At 39.6% G+C, this 15097-nt stretch overlaps 1 protein-coding gene across 1 annotated transcript; it reads left to right on the top strand.

Moving 5' to 3' along the window:
* The first annotated feature begins 11308 nt into the window (after positions 1–11308).
* LOC116248563 (transcription factor BHLH6-like) lies at positions 11309–14185 on the top strand. The gene is made up of 4 exons (XM_031621434.2): positions 11309–11945; positions 12817–13047; positions 13223–13396; positions 13600–14185. Exons 1-4 carry the CDS (start codon positions 11346–11348, stop codon positions 13690–13692), a joined length of 1098 nt encoding a protein of 365 aa, XP_031477294.1. The 5' UTR covers positions 11309–11345; the 3' UTR covers positions 13693–14185.
* Positions 14186–15097: the final 912 nt, after the last annotated feature.

Genomic DNA, 15097 nt, shown 5'->3' with positions numbered 1-15097 from the left:
TTCTCTGCAACACCTCATCAGTGAATGTTTGTAGTGGCGCGGAAATGCAAGGTGCGTCTGCCTATTGAACCACTGCGGTCTGATAAGACATTCATTCAACGATATGCAAATTGGATGTGGTTGCTCTTAACATGAAATGTTTTGAATAAGATGAGCAACGGCCTGGTCTGGTCTGCACTTTCTGCCAGAAACGGGCTGCTAGAAAAGGGCTGGGTTGGGTCAGCCGATGCCTGACAATGCTGGGCTTGAGCAGGCTCAAAGACCTCTCTGACAGCCAAAGCCTAGCCCGTTTAATTGTAGGCTGCGATTCCTTGTCATTTTCATGCCGTTTGGGTGTCTGGTTTGATGCTCACCTTTATTTAATAGCCTTAATAATTTTTTTAATGTCTTTGAAACTTTTGGTGAAATATCAAAAGTTTCTAAGGGAGTGCTTTGCTAAAGTTCAAGAATTTTTAAATGGAGTTATTGGTAATACGCTAAGAGTTTGGAAGGGTGTAGGTTGCGACGCAACAGTGGGAAAGATTATATATATGCATATATTAACTTCTTGTAGTTACACGGTTATCTAATTGAGCTTGTCCAATTTAACATGATGAACAATTAAGAAAAAAACAAGGAGCAAAATGTGATAGGTATTGACATCATGTAGTATTAGTTTTACATATATATTTTTTTCAACCATACATCTCTGCTTTATATGGTTGACATTGGTGTGTGTATATATATATATGAGTGAACAAAAAAGGTGGGGTTTAAATGCATATACTGGGCCAAGTAGGGCCTCCGATACCTGAGTCAAATCAGCCCGGCCAGCTGAGTTTCTTTTATTCGGCAAACCCAAACGTCAAATAACCAGCCCAAGTCCTGGCGGATGCCCACCTTTAAGTGCTGCTGTAGTCATGGAGGGTTTTCCTTTTGTTGTTGTAGTGGTGAGAGTGGGACCGAGTTGCTGGTAGTTTGTTTAAATGAGAGGTGAGTTTGATGCTTAGACTTATGAATTGAGCCCGTTTTCAATGAGAAACGTTGCCGAATCCCTTTCTTGTACGCCAATGGCCTTTAAGCTTAGGCAAGCTCTGGCTAAAGCTGGTGGGATGGGTGCATTTCTCTTAGACATGGGACTAAGTCTGGCTAAAGCTTAATTTGGCCGGTCTGCGTCGTTCTTTTGCCACTTGTATACAAATATGTCTTATCAATGAATGGTAGGTTAGACCACCAATTAGTTCCGGTTTCTGTTTTTGGGATCATGCTTCACAATGTATCCGATTTGGAGATGCTTCATCAAATTGTAGAGTACTTGCTCGGATTCAGCAGTAGGTCTTCTCCATCGCAACTCCGACTCGTCTTTTAGTAACTAGCTAATGTCCAAACTTGACATGACTCAAACCCAACAGGCGAACACATGGTATGTCCCTCGGATTGAAGCAAGTCATATTGAAAACGCAACTTTGACATTTTCGATTGACCCAAAAATGATGGATAGAGCTAGCTAGTGGATGAATTTAGTTCTAGTAAGATATTCAACGGCGCTAGCAGATGAGAGCGGCATATGATCGTCTGTACACTTGGGTATACCATAAATTACTGGACCGAGTTATTTCAAGGGGCCTTCGAACCCACTAGATAAGCTTGGAAGGAAATGATGCTTGTTAGATTCAATGGCATTAAGCACTCCCGCGAGGAATGTGGAGAGAAAAGATACGGACAAAAGGAGATATTTCCAATAAGAATGAGCTGGTCATTTTATTTTATTTCGTTTTAAATATTCAAAATTTGAAAGAGAAATGGGGAGCCCTCGCTGGGCCGTAGCATGACCACCACCTTACTACAACGAGTGCTTAAGCATTTTCAAAAACGAGAATAAGTTTTAGACTCACGTTACTATCAATGCCATATCATAGCAATCGTTCTCACGCTTTAGCGACTATTGTAAAATCAGTCTCAGAAAAATATAAAATTGTAGCTCGCGGTGACTGGTTTCCGTGATGAAGACCTTGTCCCCCATTTAAAGCCTGATCTGACGCATGACCAATCCTTTTAATGCAGAGCACCACAAAAAACTTACGCGTGTCCAGGGCTCTTACTGATGGCATTAAATTCGGGGACCCATGAGACGGTGAGACTTTATCCACTCTCAATTCAAAGGGCACAATTCCCTCGGTTCCTCTAACCAAATCAGACCTTTTGATGTTGATTTTCAAAGTACTTTTTTTTGGCAATCTAACTTTATTGTTATGATTTTAAGAAAAAGTTGACGCAGAACATGTACTAAGTTGATGATTGGTTATACTTTAATGGTACTTTTATAATAAAAAAAACTTGAATCAAACCATATTTTATGTCAAAATAGTCTTTATAAATATATTAAAATATTTATATTGTATTTAAAATAATTTTTGAACAAAAAAAATCAATGGGTCTGGTAAGTGTCTGGTTTTTACCAACTTGTATACATTAAAAATTAATATATCTCAGACCACTTAAGTCCAGGACAAAAACTAGAGTTCTTAAAGTTTTTATAAGAAAATATTTTGAACAATATATTAATATTCTAATGTGTTTATAATCACTAATTGAACATAAAATATATCTTTGTTCAAGTTGTCTTGAAGTAATCATTGCTTTTTATACTGTTAAAAATTTGAAGTCATTAAAGCCACTCATTGTTTGGTTGTTATAGAAGCATGTGAAACTCAAAAAATGACTTAATATATGTTTCTCAGCAAAACATTTACTTCAATAATCAACTGGGAGTGCCCTGGGATCTACCAATTATATATTGATGGATTTCTGCTTGTTCCTTTCAGCTTCTATTGTTTTATCATTTATTTTGGTTGTTCGCAGAAGATAGCGAAATGTCCCTGCTTCGGGACCTGAATCTGCTATACCCTTTGGCTAAGATGGTGGTCCTCCACTAAGTTCTGATCAATGCCTTGTGAGCACAATGACATCACAATTTCACAACCACTTTCACCCGCTACCCGCAGATGTCAATTTATAGTCACAGGTGCAGTCATTTCTTTCTATTTTAAGGAAAAAGCCAGATTCTGCAGCAGTAATGCTGCTTGACATAGTAGAGCGTACGTACAGGCCCGTATCTGCCGATATACATAGTGTCGGCAGCTTGCCATCAGTTGATCGGAGAGGTTTAAGGCCAACATGGGCTGATGCATATTCGGATAATCTAGAAATTAGAATGTCATGTGGAGGTCGTTTAGCAGTTAGAACGTTTTGTGAGTGTTGCATAATTAGAGCAGATTCATAAAATACTAGAACTAGGTGTTTAAATCTGCTTCAATCTTTAAACAGTAATCATGAAATGCTTACAAAGTGCTGTATTCGCCAAACAAGAGTTTTTTCACCAGCCCGAATCCGTTTTTCCTTTTTAACTTTAACACATATCTACCAAATCTTTAATTTGTCAATACGTTGGGTTAGAAAAAAAGGAAAATTGTGAATCTTTTTTCCATTACCTTTTTGCTCTTCTTTTACGTCCTGCAACTCTTGCAGGATTATTCTAAGTAAAGCTTCACCTTGGCTATTGATCTCTTAATCTTCTTCAACTTAAGAGCTTGTTTATTCCATTCATCATGCAGGTGATGTGTCGAGATAATTTTACGGAAGCCAGCATGTAGATTCCATCCCTTCATTATGTTTTTGGTCGATAGCTAATGATAAAGTCATCTATGTTATTAATAGCGTGGAGGAGGGGTAAAGTGAAGATTTTTTTCAAAAGTGGGTCAAATGGTTCAACGAACTTATCCAGATAAGATTAAACTAAACCAAAATCCAAAAAAATACATTACTCAACTAAAAATTTTTAAATTGTATTTTTTTTTCAACTAGTTGGAATAAAACCACTCAACTAAAAATTTTTAAATTGTATTTTTTTTTTCAACTAGTTGGAATAGAACCACCGCCCTTAGGCATGACCGCCCTTAGGCATGCCCTCCACTGGCGTGAAGTGACGTTGATCCTGGGGCCAATGCTTTGCCTGAGAATCCATGACCCATGTGGCCAATTTTAGATTATTTGATGGTCAGATGCCGATCAGATCACGCCGTGCATGCGGTCAATATATATCCATTTATTATTTGCATTCTTTGCGGCAAAATGACACCTGTTACAAAAGAAAAATAAAATATTTGTGGGTGGGGGCGGAAGAATAAGTAATTGGAAAATAGGCCTTCTTGGGTTGGTTGGTGATTGATCTTTTTTTGTTTTGTAGCATCTGACAACTGGTCAAGAACATAAACGCCATGACTCGATCGAGATAATACTCTTGAGATGCATGCGTAAGAAAATTCGTTTCATTTGTAAGTTATACACTGGTTTTGTATGTTCATCTGAACAAGGGATTGGACTTATTGAAGAATGTTTAAGAGTTCACTGCCCATAAGCAGGTCATGAAGGATCTTGGATCACCCTGACACATAAGAAATTAACGAAATTTGCTCAGCATTTGGCACAGAAAAGAAGAGAACGTCCCCAAGATTGTAATTGATCCACTTACACCCCCTGGTTGAACCCACTGGGCCAGGAAAACAGTAGAGCCTGCTCACATAATTCCAGTCGATCAACATTATTGGCCTTAGTAGTTATCCAAATACCCAGGACGAGGACACCAAATAATTTGTTTTGTCGTTACCATCTGCCCGGCCACGGAAACTTTGATGTGAACTACTGGAAAATATAAAAACTTTCTACCAGAGGTTCAAACAACGACATTATCAGCTAATTCCAGATGGTTAAGAGTGCTTTCAAGTCTAGCTAACTCGTTCTTCTGCATGAGCTCATAAATGTGGTCAACCAATTTAAACATAATCGACAATCTCAGACAACAAAACAGATGGGGAATTATGGATGAGTTTTAATGGTTTTTTTTTTTTTTATGGATATAATGTGATGATAATGTTATATGCTCTGTCTCTTTTTCTGCTAGCTTCTTCATTCATCACCAGTACTTTTAATTGATAATATTGAAAAGAGAAAAACATACTGATGGCTTCCTTTATGAGCTAGCTTTTTTATGCTTTGCTTCTTCTTTGGGGTGATGTGATGTTAGCAACCCCACCTACTTTTGCTGACATGCACCAATCTTGAGCTACCCAGCTAAAGGTAAATGTTAATAATAATTAAAGAAAAGCGAGAAGAGATACCATTATTCTGACATAATAATTTGTTATTTTACTGATAAACGATTTACCCCTGATCAGTGTTCAGACCAAGATCCTCTCCAATTTAATTGGTGATCAGTAACTCTATGAACTTTCTAAGTGCATATATGTAGCAGTTCTTGGCTTTGAAGTTATGAGATTTTAAAAATTTGAACCTGTACAAAAATCATATTAAAGCTTCAACCATACGGTTGAAAACTTCAAGTGGCAGGGTAGAGGGATACCAATTGATCAGATAATTATCAACAAAACCTGACCTGCCATTAGGATGGACATTTGGATGAACTAAGTGAAGCTACCTAGATGCTAGGCCTATCCCATCCAGCTGTTTCTGATCTACTTGTCGGGGTAGAAGACACGAACTTCTGAATAGCACGTTTCCCAGTTCTTCCCGACTCCCAAACTTAAGGCATGGCCGAGCAGTGTTCAGCATTAAATTGTTGAAGTGGAAAAAGGAAAAAGGACAAAAAAAGAGGGAGAGCAACAGTTGCCATTTTTTATCTAATTGATTTTGTAAAAGCAAAGCAACAATGATAAAGAATTGAGGTTTAGAGAGCACTCATCTTTCACATAATTAGCTTTGCATTACATTTCTCTGCTATACCATCTGGGGATTATATAATACGGCCCCATATATATGCGCAAGTGGGCTAAGCAACGCAGGTGACAGGAAAGTTTAAACATGTACGTACGTGGCAAACAACATAGGGCCCTTTATTATTTGAGATCTGTTGCAGATGCCAAAGTTCTCTTCTTTGGAGCAATATTTACTCTGATATGCTGTGGTCCTGTACACAGCTACGTATATGACGAAAACAGTACTTGGAAAGAGTTCTGGAGGCCAGTCAGACTGGGCCACCATCTGCATGCAGCGGGCAGAGAAGTGGGAGGCCTTGCCAGCAGTAGCTGCCGTGCCGAGCGATCAGATTCCCCACCAGCAGCCAGCTCATTCCGGAAATGTAGGGCCGATAAACAGGTTGAGCTGCTCCGGCAATGAACGATGACTGAAAAGCAAGCTTATCAGCTAATTATAACTCTCTCTCTCTCTCTCTCTCTATTCACTACAACAAGGGAACTGCTCCTGTATGCAACAGCTAAATACAATACTGGAGTTTACTATGCCTATTGAATACTGAAAAGTTAATATTTAAGTAACTCGTTAGAAATTTATGAACGAATTTCCCGACCAAATGCTAGGCTAGCACAAGCCTAGTTTCTAGCCCTTTCCTTGTTAATATCATCAGTCTTTGCTCTGCATTTATTTAATCATCTGGGCCGACTTTACGGTCGTTGGAGGCATTAAAAAACTGCATGTGAATACTTAGTTTTATGTGGATGCATGCAGCATGCTGCCTGCGTGTCGTCGTTTCGGTGGCCAGGATTCACTTTCTTCACTACACACGGCCGAGAACTTTGAATTGACCCGACGCTCATTTAACCGACCCTCCGAGTCTCATACCCAACACACATATGATTGCTTAATTTTGTTGATTTGGATATTTTTTTTGTTGAGAGACCGAGTTCGCAGGCCTTCGCTTCCCATACTTGCCACAAAGAAACGAGACAGCAATTGATGATGATGATGGGGACCAAATAATTCATCAACGTAGATAAAGTTACATGATGGAGTATGCCACATCTAAGCAGACACCAGACAAATAAATAACGCGTTGGAACTTGGAACACCTTCCGCTGATCCTCCCACGTGCCGTACAAATTAGAGTTCTTTAGTTCATGCCTTTTTTTTTTTTTTTTTAAAGTTCGAATTTCTTTCTTTTATATGTTTTTTTGTGTAACCGAGAAATCAAAACTTAAAAACGCTTTTATTCTTTTTCATTTCATCCAACCCCTCATTCCCTTAATATACAATAAGTGCTCAAGGGTGCTGCTTCTGCTGCGCTTCAACTTGTACTTTAGTAGTCTTTTTTTTAACGTACCAAAAAATTTTCAAAAAGGTACGTTTGCCTACTATCTCCGCCCCGTCCATCCGTTACACCAACCCCCTCTTCTCAAAGTTATTCTTTTCATCACCACCACAAATACACACGTCTGCAGTACAACAGCCTTTTGCATACATGTAGAAGAATACACCAAAGGCCATATACATATTGGGTCTTTTTAAGAATTGAATGGGGTTTGACACAAACACTGCAACATACTCCAGTTGCCATTCATGTGAGAAAAAAAATATTAAATTAATTGTCTGGTTCCTCTTATTCTTTGTATCATAGAGCTAGTGAAGGGTTAAAGTTGTTGAACTGCATTCCGGACTCCACCGGGCTTCGTTCTGTTGGCTCCACCGTCCATTCAAAGAAATGTGAAGAAACGTCCAACCAATTTTCCAACCAAACATGAATTCAAACACGTGTTTGACCATTTCACAAGGCCACCGGCCATAGTTGACCTAACAAACCTTCACTTGTTAAACCAACTTCGAATATATATATATATATATATATATATATATATATATATATATGCAAAGGGAAAACTCTCAACGTGGAACTACCCAAAGAGTGAAACGTGGCTCACTAGCTGCAACATTAATGTTATAAAATAAAGACAAATGATTTGGAAGAGAAAGATCTTATTTGTTGTCCACACTCACTGCACCAAAAAATGAGGAAAAAGAAAAGAAAAGATGAAATTGCCACTCTATGTGAACATTTTGGCATAATATTTACCAGCCAATGTAATTATTCGGGACGTAGATATCTTTGTGGTGCCGTTAGTACTTGGGTAAAACTCTCCCTCTAACGTCACGCCAAGAGATTTCAGAAGATGCGCATTCATATTTCTGAGTAAATGCTTTTTGCAAGTCCTTATAAGAATTATGCGGGTTTTATGCCATAGAGAAGTTGGAGTGAGCTTATGTTATTCTTTAGTACTTGCCTTTATGCTAAAGAAAAACTGGTTCGTGCTTTCACGAATACGACAGTCTTTATTAAAAATGCGATTGATATTAGCTATAAGTTATGAAGCACGTAGACGTATCTTTTTCCTTAAATATTTATCAGCTTAGAAAGATTTCCGAAAATTTCATGCATGCCATCGATGTAACCGGCAAGAGCATATGTGAATCAGTGAATAAGAGAGACAATGAAAAGATTAATCAACACTCGCGACATTCATAAACTGTGACATCACAATCTGTAATTGCATGCAAGCTATTTTCAAGAATTAATACATTTTTGAGATGCATCTATTGTTCGCTAATTCTATCAAAATCTTGTAGCTTAACACCACCATCGAATGGAAAGGCAACAATAATAATAATATTACTAATAATAATAACATCATTAATATTATATTAATATTTATTATTATCATTGGGTGCCGTGGTGAATTGTTGCCATCATCACATTGAAGTAGTGGGCCCACGTGCACAGCTGGTCTCGTTGAAGTTGAAAGCCAAAACGGTTGTATATTTTTTGCTGTTGTGCAATGTGACAGTATTCTGTCATATGGCCATGCGATGACAACGATTATTGGTCCTCACCCTCGGCCATGTGAAAAATGCAGTGCTGCATAAAGTAGAAAAAGACGGAAGCTGGTTACATTATGCACAAGTTTATACACTCCAGCATCATGTACACACCTGTCTTTGTGTGCTTGATACTTGCCCTTCAAGTGGGTCAGCCGCTTAGGAAGTGGGTCCAAGGAACACATGTTCTGCACCTGTGCACCCCGGTCCACTTAATTACCTCTAGTACGCGGTGACTCGGATGAATCTACATCATGCCTTTAGATGATTTTAGCATCCTCTAAGTTCCTGATATATAAAAATAATTTTCATGCTCTGCGTATATGTATGACCAAATTAAAGTTACGGCAATATTAATTTTTTGCCTTGTTTGAAAACAGATATGAAAGAACTGAGCGGGGGCATTGCTAGTCAGTTTTAACATGGTTTGGTTACCAAGGCTTGTCTATCAGGAAACATTATACTTTCAGTATTAGTTCAGTAGAAAGGGACGTCCAAATCTATAGAAAAATTAAAGAGGATTCAGAGAACCGGCACGCCACATCCACATCTGTTGCCGTCCACACAGAGGGAGGGGTTCCACCTAACGACAGACAGCATATGAATTTTAATCCCACTGTTACAAATGAAGCATGTTTTGCAGATTTGGCTCTGGCAATGTGCTTGAGATAATTAAAAGTTATAATTTAATCAACTGTTTGGGTCTTGAATAATTATCCGGCGGAAAAAAAAGTGTTTATGTCTCAAACCCCATAAAAGAGTTATCAACAATTGATTTTTCAAGAGCTAGCGGATAGTCTGCGACAGTTTCTGAACGTATGCTTGCTTACGGATTTGAGCGACGGAGCGTTTACAGATGAACAAATCTATGGAGTACTTGAAATGAAGATGGAAAGATGGCCGACGTGGAGGCGGCGCTTTACATGCTATGGTATGAACTGGGGAGAGGAGATCAGGTGCATTTGAGCTGTTTTCTGCTGCACCCAATCCCTGCTCGCTTTTACAAACATATCTGTTGGTAGTATCAGCATTGTTTCAAGCGTGCCCAAGAGAGTTTTAGATCTCGATGTTAGACTGTAAACTATGTCTCTGAAGCAATTATTTTGTCCAAAAAACAGATCGCTAGATCTAGAGTTTGACTACTCTATTAATGAGGTCAAATGTCCTCATGATCGAAGATATGTGTCTCTGTGCTTGGAGATTTAAAAGCAGACATGCTCATTAGAGTGCCATGTTTATCATCTTGAATGACATTTCACCTAACCTTCTCAGTTGTGAAGAGGAACGGTCGCTTGCTATAAGGACAAAGCACGAAGCGGGCCGTGTTGCCTCAAGGAAATAAATATGAAGGCGTGCTTAAAATATTCGCCGGACACGTACCCTGTTGGCCAGGCAAGTAATATGCATGGACTAGAATTTCGGCAAGTCGTCCCTCTAGCTCATGTATGGCTTCGTTATCGGTTCATCGCTTATATTGATGTTCTTTCATTTCTTCCGTTTTAAATCTAAAAACCATGTCGGACATTGTTCATTCTTTGTGATCGTTTGGTAATAATAACATATTATGTTGAACCTGTCTTAAAAAATGCACCAGCTTCATAAAACCCTATAGTGCACTGTTTTATGAACATGAGAGAGTGACAGTGTATTATTGTTACCAAACTGTTCTTAGGATCGTTTAACATTAGGAATAAAATGCAAATATTTTATAAATATACTCCAAAACACTTTAACAAGTGTCTCATTAATGTAATCCAACTTTTAGGTAGGTAGGTTTATGAAACACTTTCATCTTGTTTTTAATATCTAACAGCCCCTTATGACTTCTAAGTCATGTGCATGTAACAAGCAGCCTTACTGATCCAGAACTTACATTAAATAGACTTATGGGCCCAAAGCTCAACTAATCTTCAAAGAGATACCGAAGAGGCTGAAGCTTTTTTCTTGATTATTTTGATATCCAAGATAGCTTCGACACTTGGGTAGGAAGTGATAAACATGTCAACTAAAGTGTTGCATATCCATCTTTTGCAATCCACAATCTAGAGAAGCAGCGCCTACATGAATCAAATTGATAACAGACTTTCACCAACCTACAAACTAACTATGCTATGCCCTTCAGAGCATTGATCTCTTAAAAATTGTGAACCATTGCATGCAAATGGTCATCATCAGAACCGGATCAACTTGGATTTGGATCTAACTATAAATGGCCCGAAGCGGAATCCGCGTTCACCAAACTGAAACCTCCTATGTCGTTCATTTTGTTTCAAATTTGGACTCTGATTCAAACAAACTATAATTAAGTTTATAATAACTTTAACTCCGATTCAAACAAACAAGAATTGAGTTTCTAATAATTTTGCCTTTTCGAATCACCCAAGACAAGAAACAACATGGTACGGAGTCTCAGAAAGGAAAAATAAGGGAAAGTCTCTCAATTGGAAAAACAGAAAATGCAGAAACCATGTGTTTAGTACGATGGGATCTACTGGGGACCCACATCAATCTCACCGACGTCCACCTCTGTTGAATTACAATTGTTTACATGTTGCCGTCATTTTTATTCTGCCACGATGCAATTCAAATTTCAATGACTGCCCATCTTTCCTCTATAAAGCGTCCATTCCCCCTGTCATTGCGGGGAGAGTGAGATCTAACAGGCTGACCACTATTCTTCTCCGAAAATGGCAGCCGAAACGAGTTTCTTCCAGTTTGAAGAAATGAATTTCAACGCCGTCATGCACAGTCCCTGGTTCACTGCCAAAGCCGCAGAGGATGGCTACGTTACAACCCTGGAGTTGGAGGACATGTATCAGAGGGGGATGCAGGAGTCGGAGGAACTGAGATTTCTCGAAGAACATCTCTTCAACTCCTCCTCCCCCGATTTCACCAGCCACCTGGATCCTGATGTCTTCTTCATGGACATCTTGGATCCTGATAAATGCCAACAATCGCAGGCAGAAGCAGCTGATGCTTTGGATGTTGCTGTCGCTCTCTCAGAAACAGGGGAGGACGCGTTCCTTGAGGAGATGTGCCAATTTCCAGGAAACGCAGAGGAGCAGTACTGCCAGCCAATGGTGTTCAGCCCTTGCTCTGGGGCTGCCGGTCAGAGTAACAGTGACGGAGGCGTCGCCGGCGCCGGCGAGGAGGAAGAGGCGGAGAGCGACGATCAGCGGAAGTCGGGCGGATTCAACTGCAAGAACTTGGTGTCGGAGAGGAACAGGAGGAAGAGACTGAGCCACCAATTGCTGGCTCTGCGCTCTATGGTTCCGAATATCACCAAGGTGATGCTTCTACCCTATGTGATTCCTTCGCTGAACCGCTCCTGCCATCTGCATTTCCTCCCCACATCATCCCACCAAAGTCAGAGAGCCATCGTCTCGAAACTCCATTGACGTTACGTTTTAACACTTCGATAAAACTCCCCAACCTCTTGACTATATTTCATCTCTGCATTTGCATTTTGCGTGTTCCCGTATTAATCCTCCGATTACAGACAGTCAAATATTTCCAAAAAGAACTATTTTATGTTGGACTTGACGATGATTTTAGATATAAAAGGAAAAAAGCGATGGTTTTGGAAACTATCAAGTGAGTGTCCTTCACAACGACGGCTAAGTACATAGTTGTGATCTCTCCGATGGAAAAAGTCATGCCATTCCTGTGCATTTAATAAGTTTTTTTGGGCATGAAGCATCACATTCACGTGATCATTAGTTTTTTGAAAGATGTTTGTAAATACTAAAAAATTACCACGTAAGTGAATAAAAATTTACCACCTGCGTCTCCTGGCTGCAGCCAGGAGAATAAAACTTTTGTTTATCGTCAAATGCTGCTAAAATTAATCAAGGAGTTGGTGTATATGTATAGTTAATATTTTGTAAGTCATCTTATATTATATAATAAGGCCCCCACGATAAAAATCACTCCTCAAAAGCCAAGCCCATCAGTGGAAGTTCAATTTATGACAGATGATCAACAGTTCTCCATTTTTTCACGGTAGTAAAAACTCTTCCGCACAAGATCGGGATTTTCCCAGCAGGTTCATGAACTTGGTCATGTTTTCATGATTTGGCCGTCCTTTCCACATGAGATGAAAGTTACAACACAATCTCCCCCTAATCTTATGTGTGTGCGTGTTCGTTCGTGTTGTAGATGGACAAGAGATCCGTTCTGGTGGACGCGCTGAACTATCTGCAGGGCATCCACGAAGAGATGGAGTCGATCCAAAAGGAGCTGTCAGAGCAGAGCAGATCCGAGATCCAGGATCCATGGCCCGGAACCGATCTGGATATTATGGAGCTCTCGGGGACGCTGTCCGATCCAGCTGCTGCCGATTATCCTAAGTTGGATTATTCCACCCGCCCACCTATTGAGATATTGAATGTGAGCCTTCGATCTTTGGAATTATATATATATATATATATATATATATATAACTCTAGCTTTTTAGAATCATTTAATCATCTAACCAAGACCGTCCGATCTATTGCGACGAAACAGTTAAGAAAAGAGAAAAATGTGACAGACATCTTGACATGAGTTTGCCTTCCACTTACAGATCGAGACGGAGATGCTGGAGGATCAGAGGTATGTGGTGAAGGTCAGTTGCCGCGGTGGCACTCGGGCCGCGGCCCGAGCTGCCCAAGCCATCGAGTCGCTAGGTTTCGAGATCACACACAGTGCAGTAGAGCGAATTGGAGAACAGGAGGTTTTGAACACTGCATTCATTAAGGTGAGCTCTTCAGACCTTCTTTTACTGTTGTGGTCACCAACACCAAGTGGGTCTTAGTTTTAGGCCAGATTTTTTTGAAGTTCTGGGCCATTCAAATTAAGATAGATCTAGGCTCAACTAGATCCAGATTGCTCTAGGACATCGGTTCTTACACTTGTGGAAGCCATGGATCATGAATGGGACCGTTGTTTTGATTTTGGCAGGTCAAGAAGCAAGTAGCGACAACAGAGGCCAAACTCAGAGATTGCCTCACCAGCGCAGCACTCAAATTCGGGTTCTTGCACCATGACCCCTGACCCCTTGATCCGAAGCTTGCCAATGGAGAGACTCTGCAGCAGTTTTCCATGAATAAGTAGCAGTTGCCCGTTCTCTTGTTGACGAAAAGCAAGGCAGAACAGAGAGGTCGCAACCGACGCAGCCATGGATGTTTTTGGTGCCATATGGTTCGGACCCAGTTGGGCCAAGGTCAAAGTTGACTGAACTAGAGTGACATTCCTGCAGGCAGGAAGACTTCAGTTTTTTTCTTTGACGACCCATTGAAGTCTGGATTTTGTTGTTGGACGTGGTTCCGATCTTAATCCATTTCTAATTTTTTGCAACTTTCACTGGAAAGTTATTGGGGACATCCAGCTAGTGCAAGTCCAAACTGCAACCCTAAAAAAAAAAAGTTATTTCATTCTCTTTTTTGTTTCTCGTTTGCTTTTAGATGCAAGAACAGTGGCATTTGCTGCAGATTAGGTTTCTGGAACATACATGCAAGTGAATGAGCGGGGACTCATCCTCATGAATTCGTTGGAAGACTTCTGCTTCTTTTGAGAAAGTAATAAGAATGTTATCTTTCTTATTGTTTTGTTTCGTAATTTTTTTTCTTTGACAGCAAAATGAAACAATTATCTTTCACGTAAACAGAATGAGTCCTTGCAAATGTGAAAGAAAATACGTAAATTTTGGTGCAACCGAAAGATCGTAGGAAAACTTGCTCGAATATGTGTAATAAGAAGATTAAACTGCTAAACGAAGAATCGGTAAATGAATAGAAATTATTGCTATAAGCATAAGACCGTGTATTAAGGGAGCTCCTGGGTGCATCATTCGGCAGATCTGCAATAAACCATACCACGTTGGTACATCAACATTTAACCGTTATGGTATCTCAAATACATATACACACATATTAGGGTTGTATATAAACCGAACTTCAATGCGTTCAACAGCTGACCGTTTTACAATTGGAATGTGGCTTGAACACTTCTTATCGGGCACTTTGTCAATTTACTTTGTTTTGTGAGCTAGAAAGGCACAAAAGATGCACTAAGAGGCTGTTTAGGAATAGTAACAATATGTTACTTACTGGGAACACTTTTTAAAATATTTAATGAATCTAACCAATTTTTTAGTTAGATGCATAAGATGGTAACATAATATTACTGTTCTCAAATGGCCCTCAAAGGACGTTAACTGTTTGGTGAGTAGTAAACGAAAGGTGAATCAATGCAAACACTGGACAAGCAAAATGCTTGTGGTTCACATGCTTGAGACATTCTGCATTTCGCTAAAGAGGCAAATGCATATGCTCTCGACATAGTTGAAAAACCCGTGACTCGAACTCAGGTCAGCTAAAAATTGACTCGCCAGGTTAGAGAGTTGACATGACGACTTGGTTGGGTTAGGTCATAAATTTCTGTATTGCATTTTTTCTAC

The sequence above is a fragment of the Nymphaea colorata genome, chromosome 2 (genome assembly GCF_008831285.2).
Source record: "Nymphaea colorata isolate Beijing-Zhang1983 chromosome 2, ASM883128v2, whole genome shotgun sequence".
NCBI lineage: Eukaryota > Viridiplantae > Streptophyta > Magnoliopsida > Nymphaeales > Nymphaeaceae > Nymphaea > Nymphaea colorata.
Note: the sequence above shows the minus strand (reverse complement) of the source record. Positions and strands in the feature narration are given on the sequence as shown.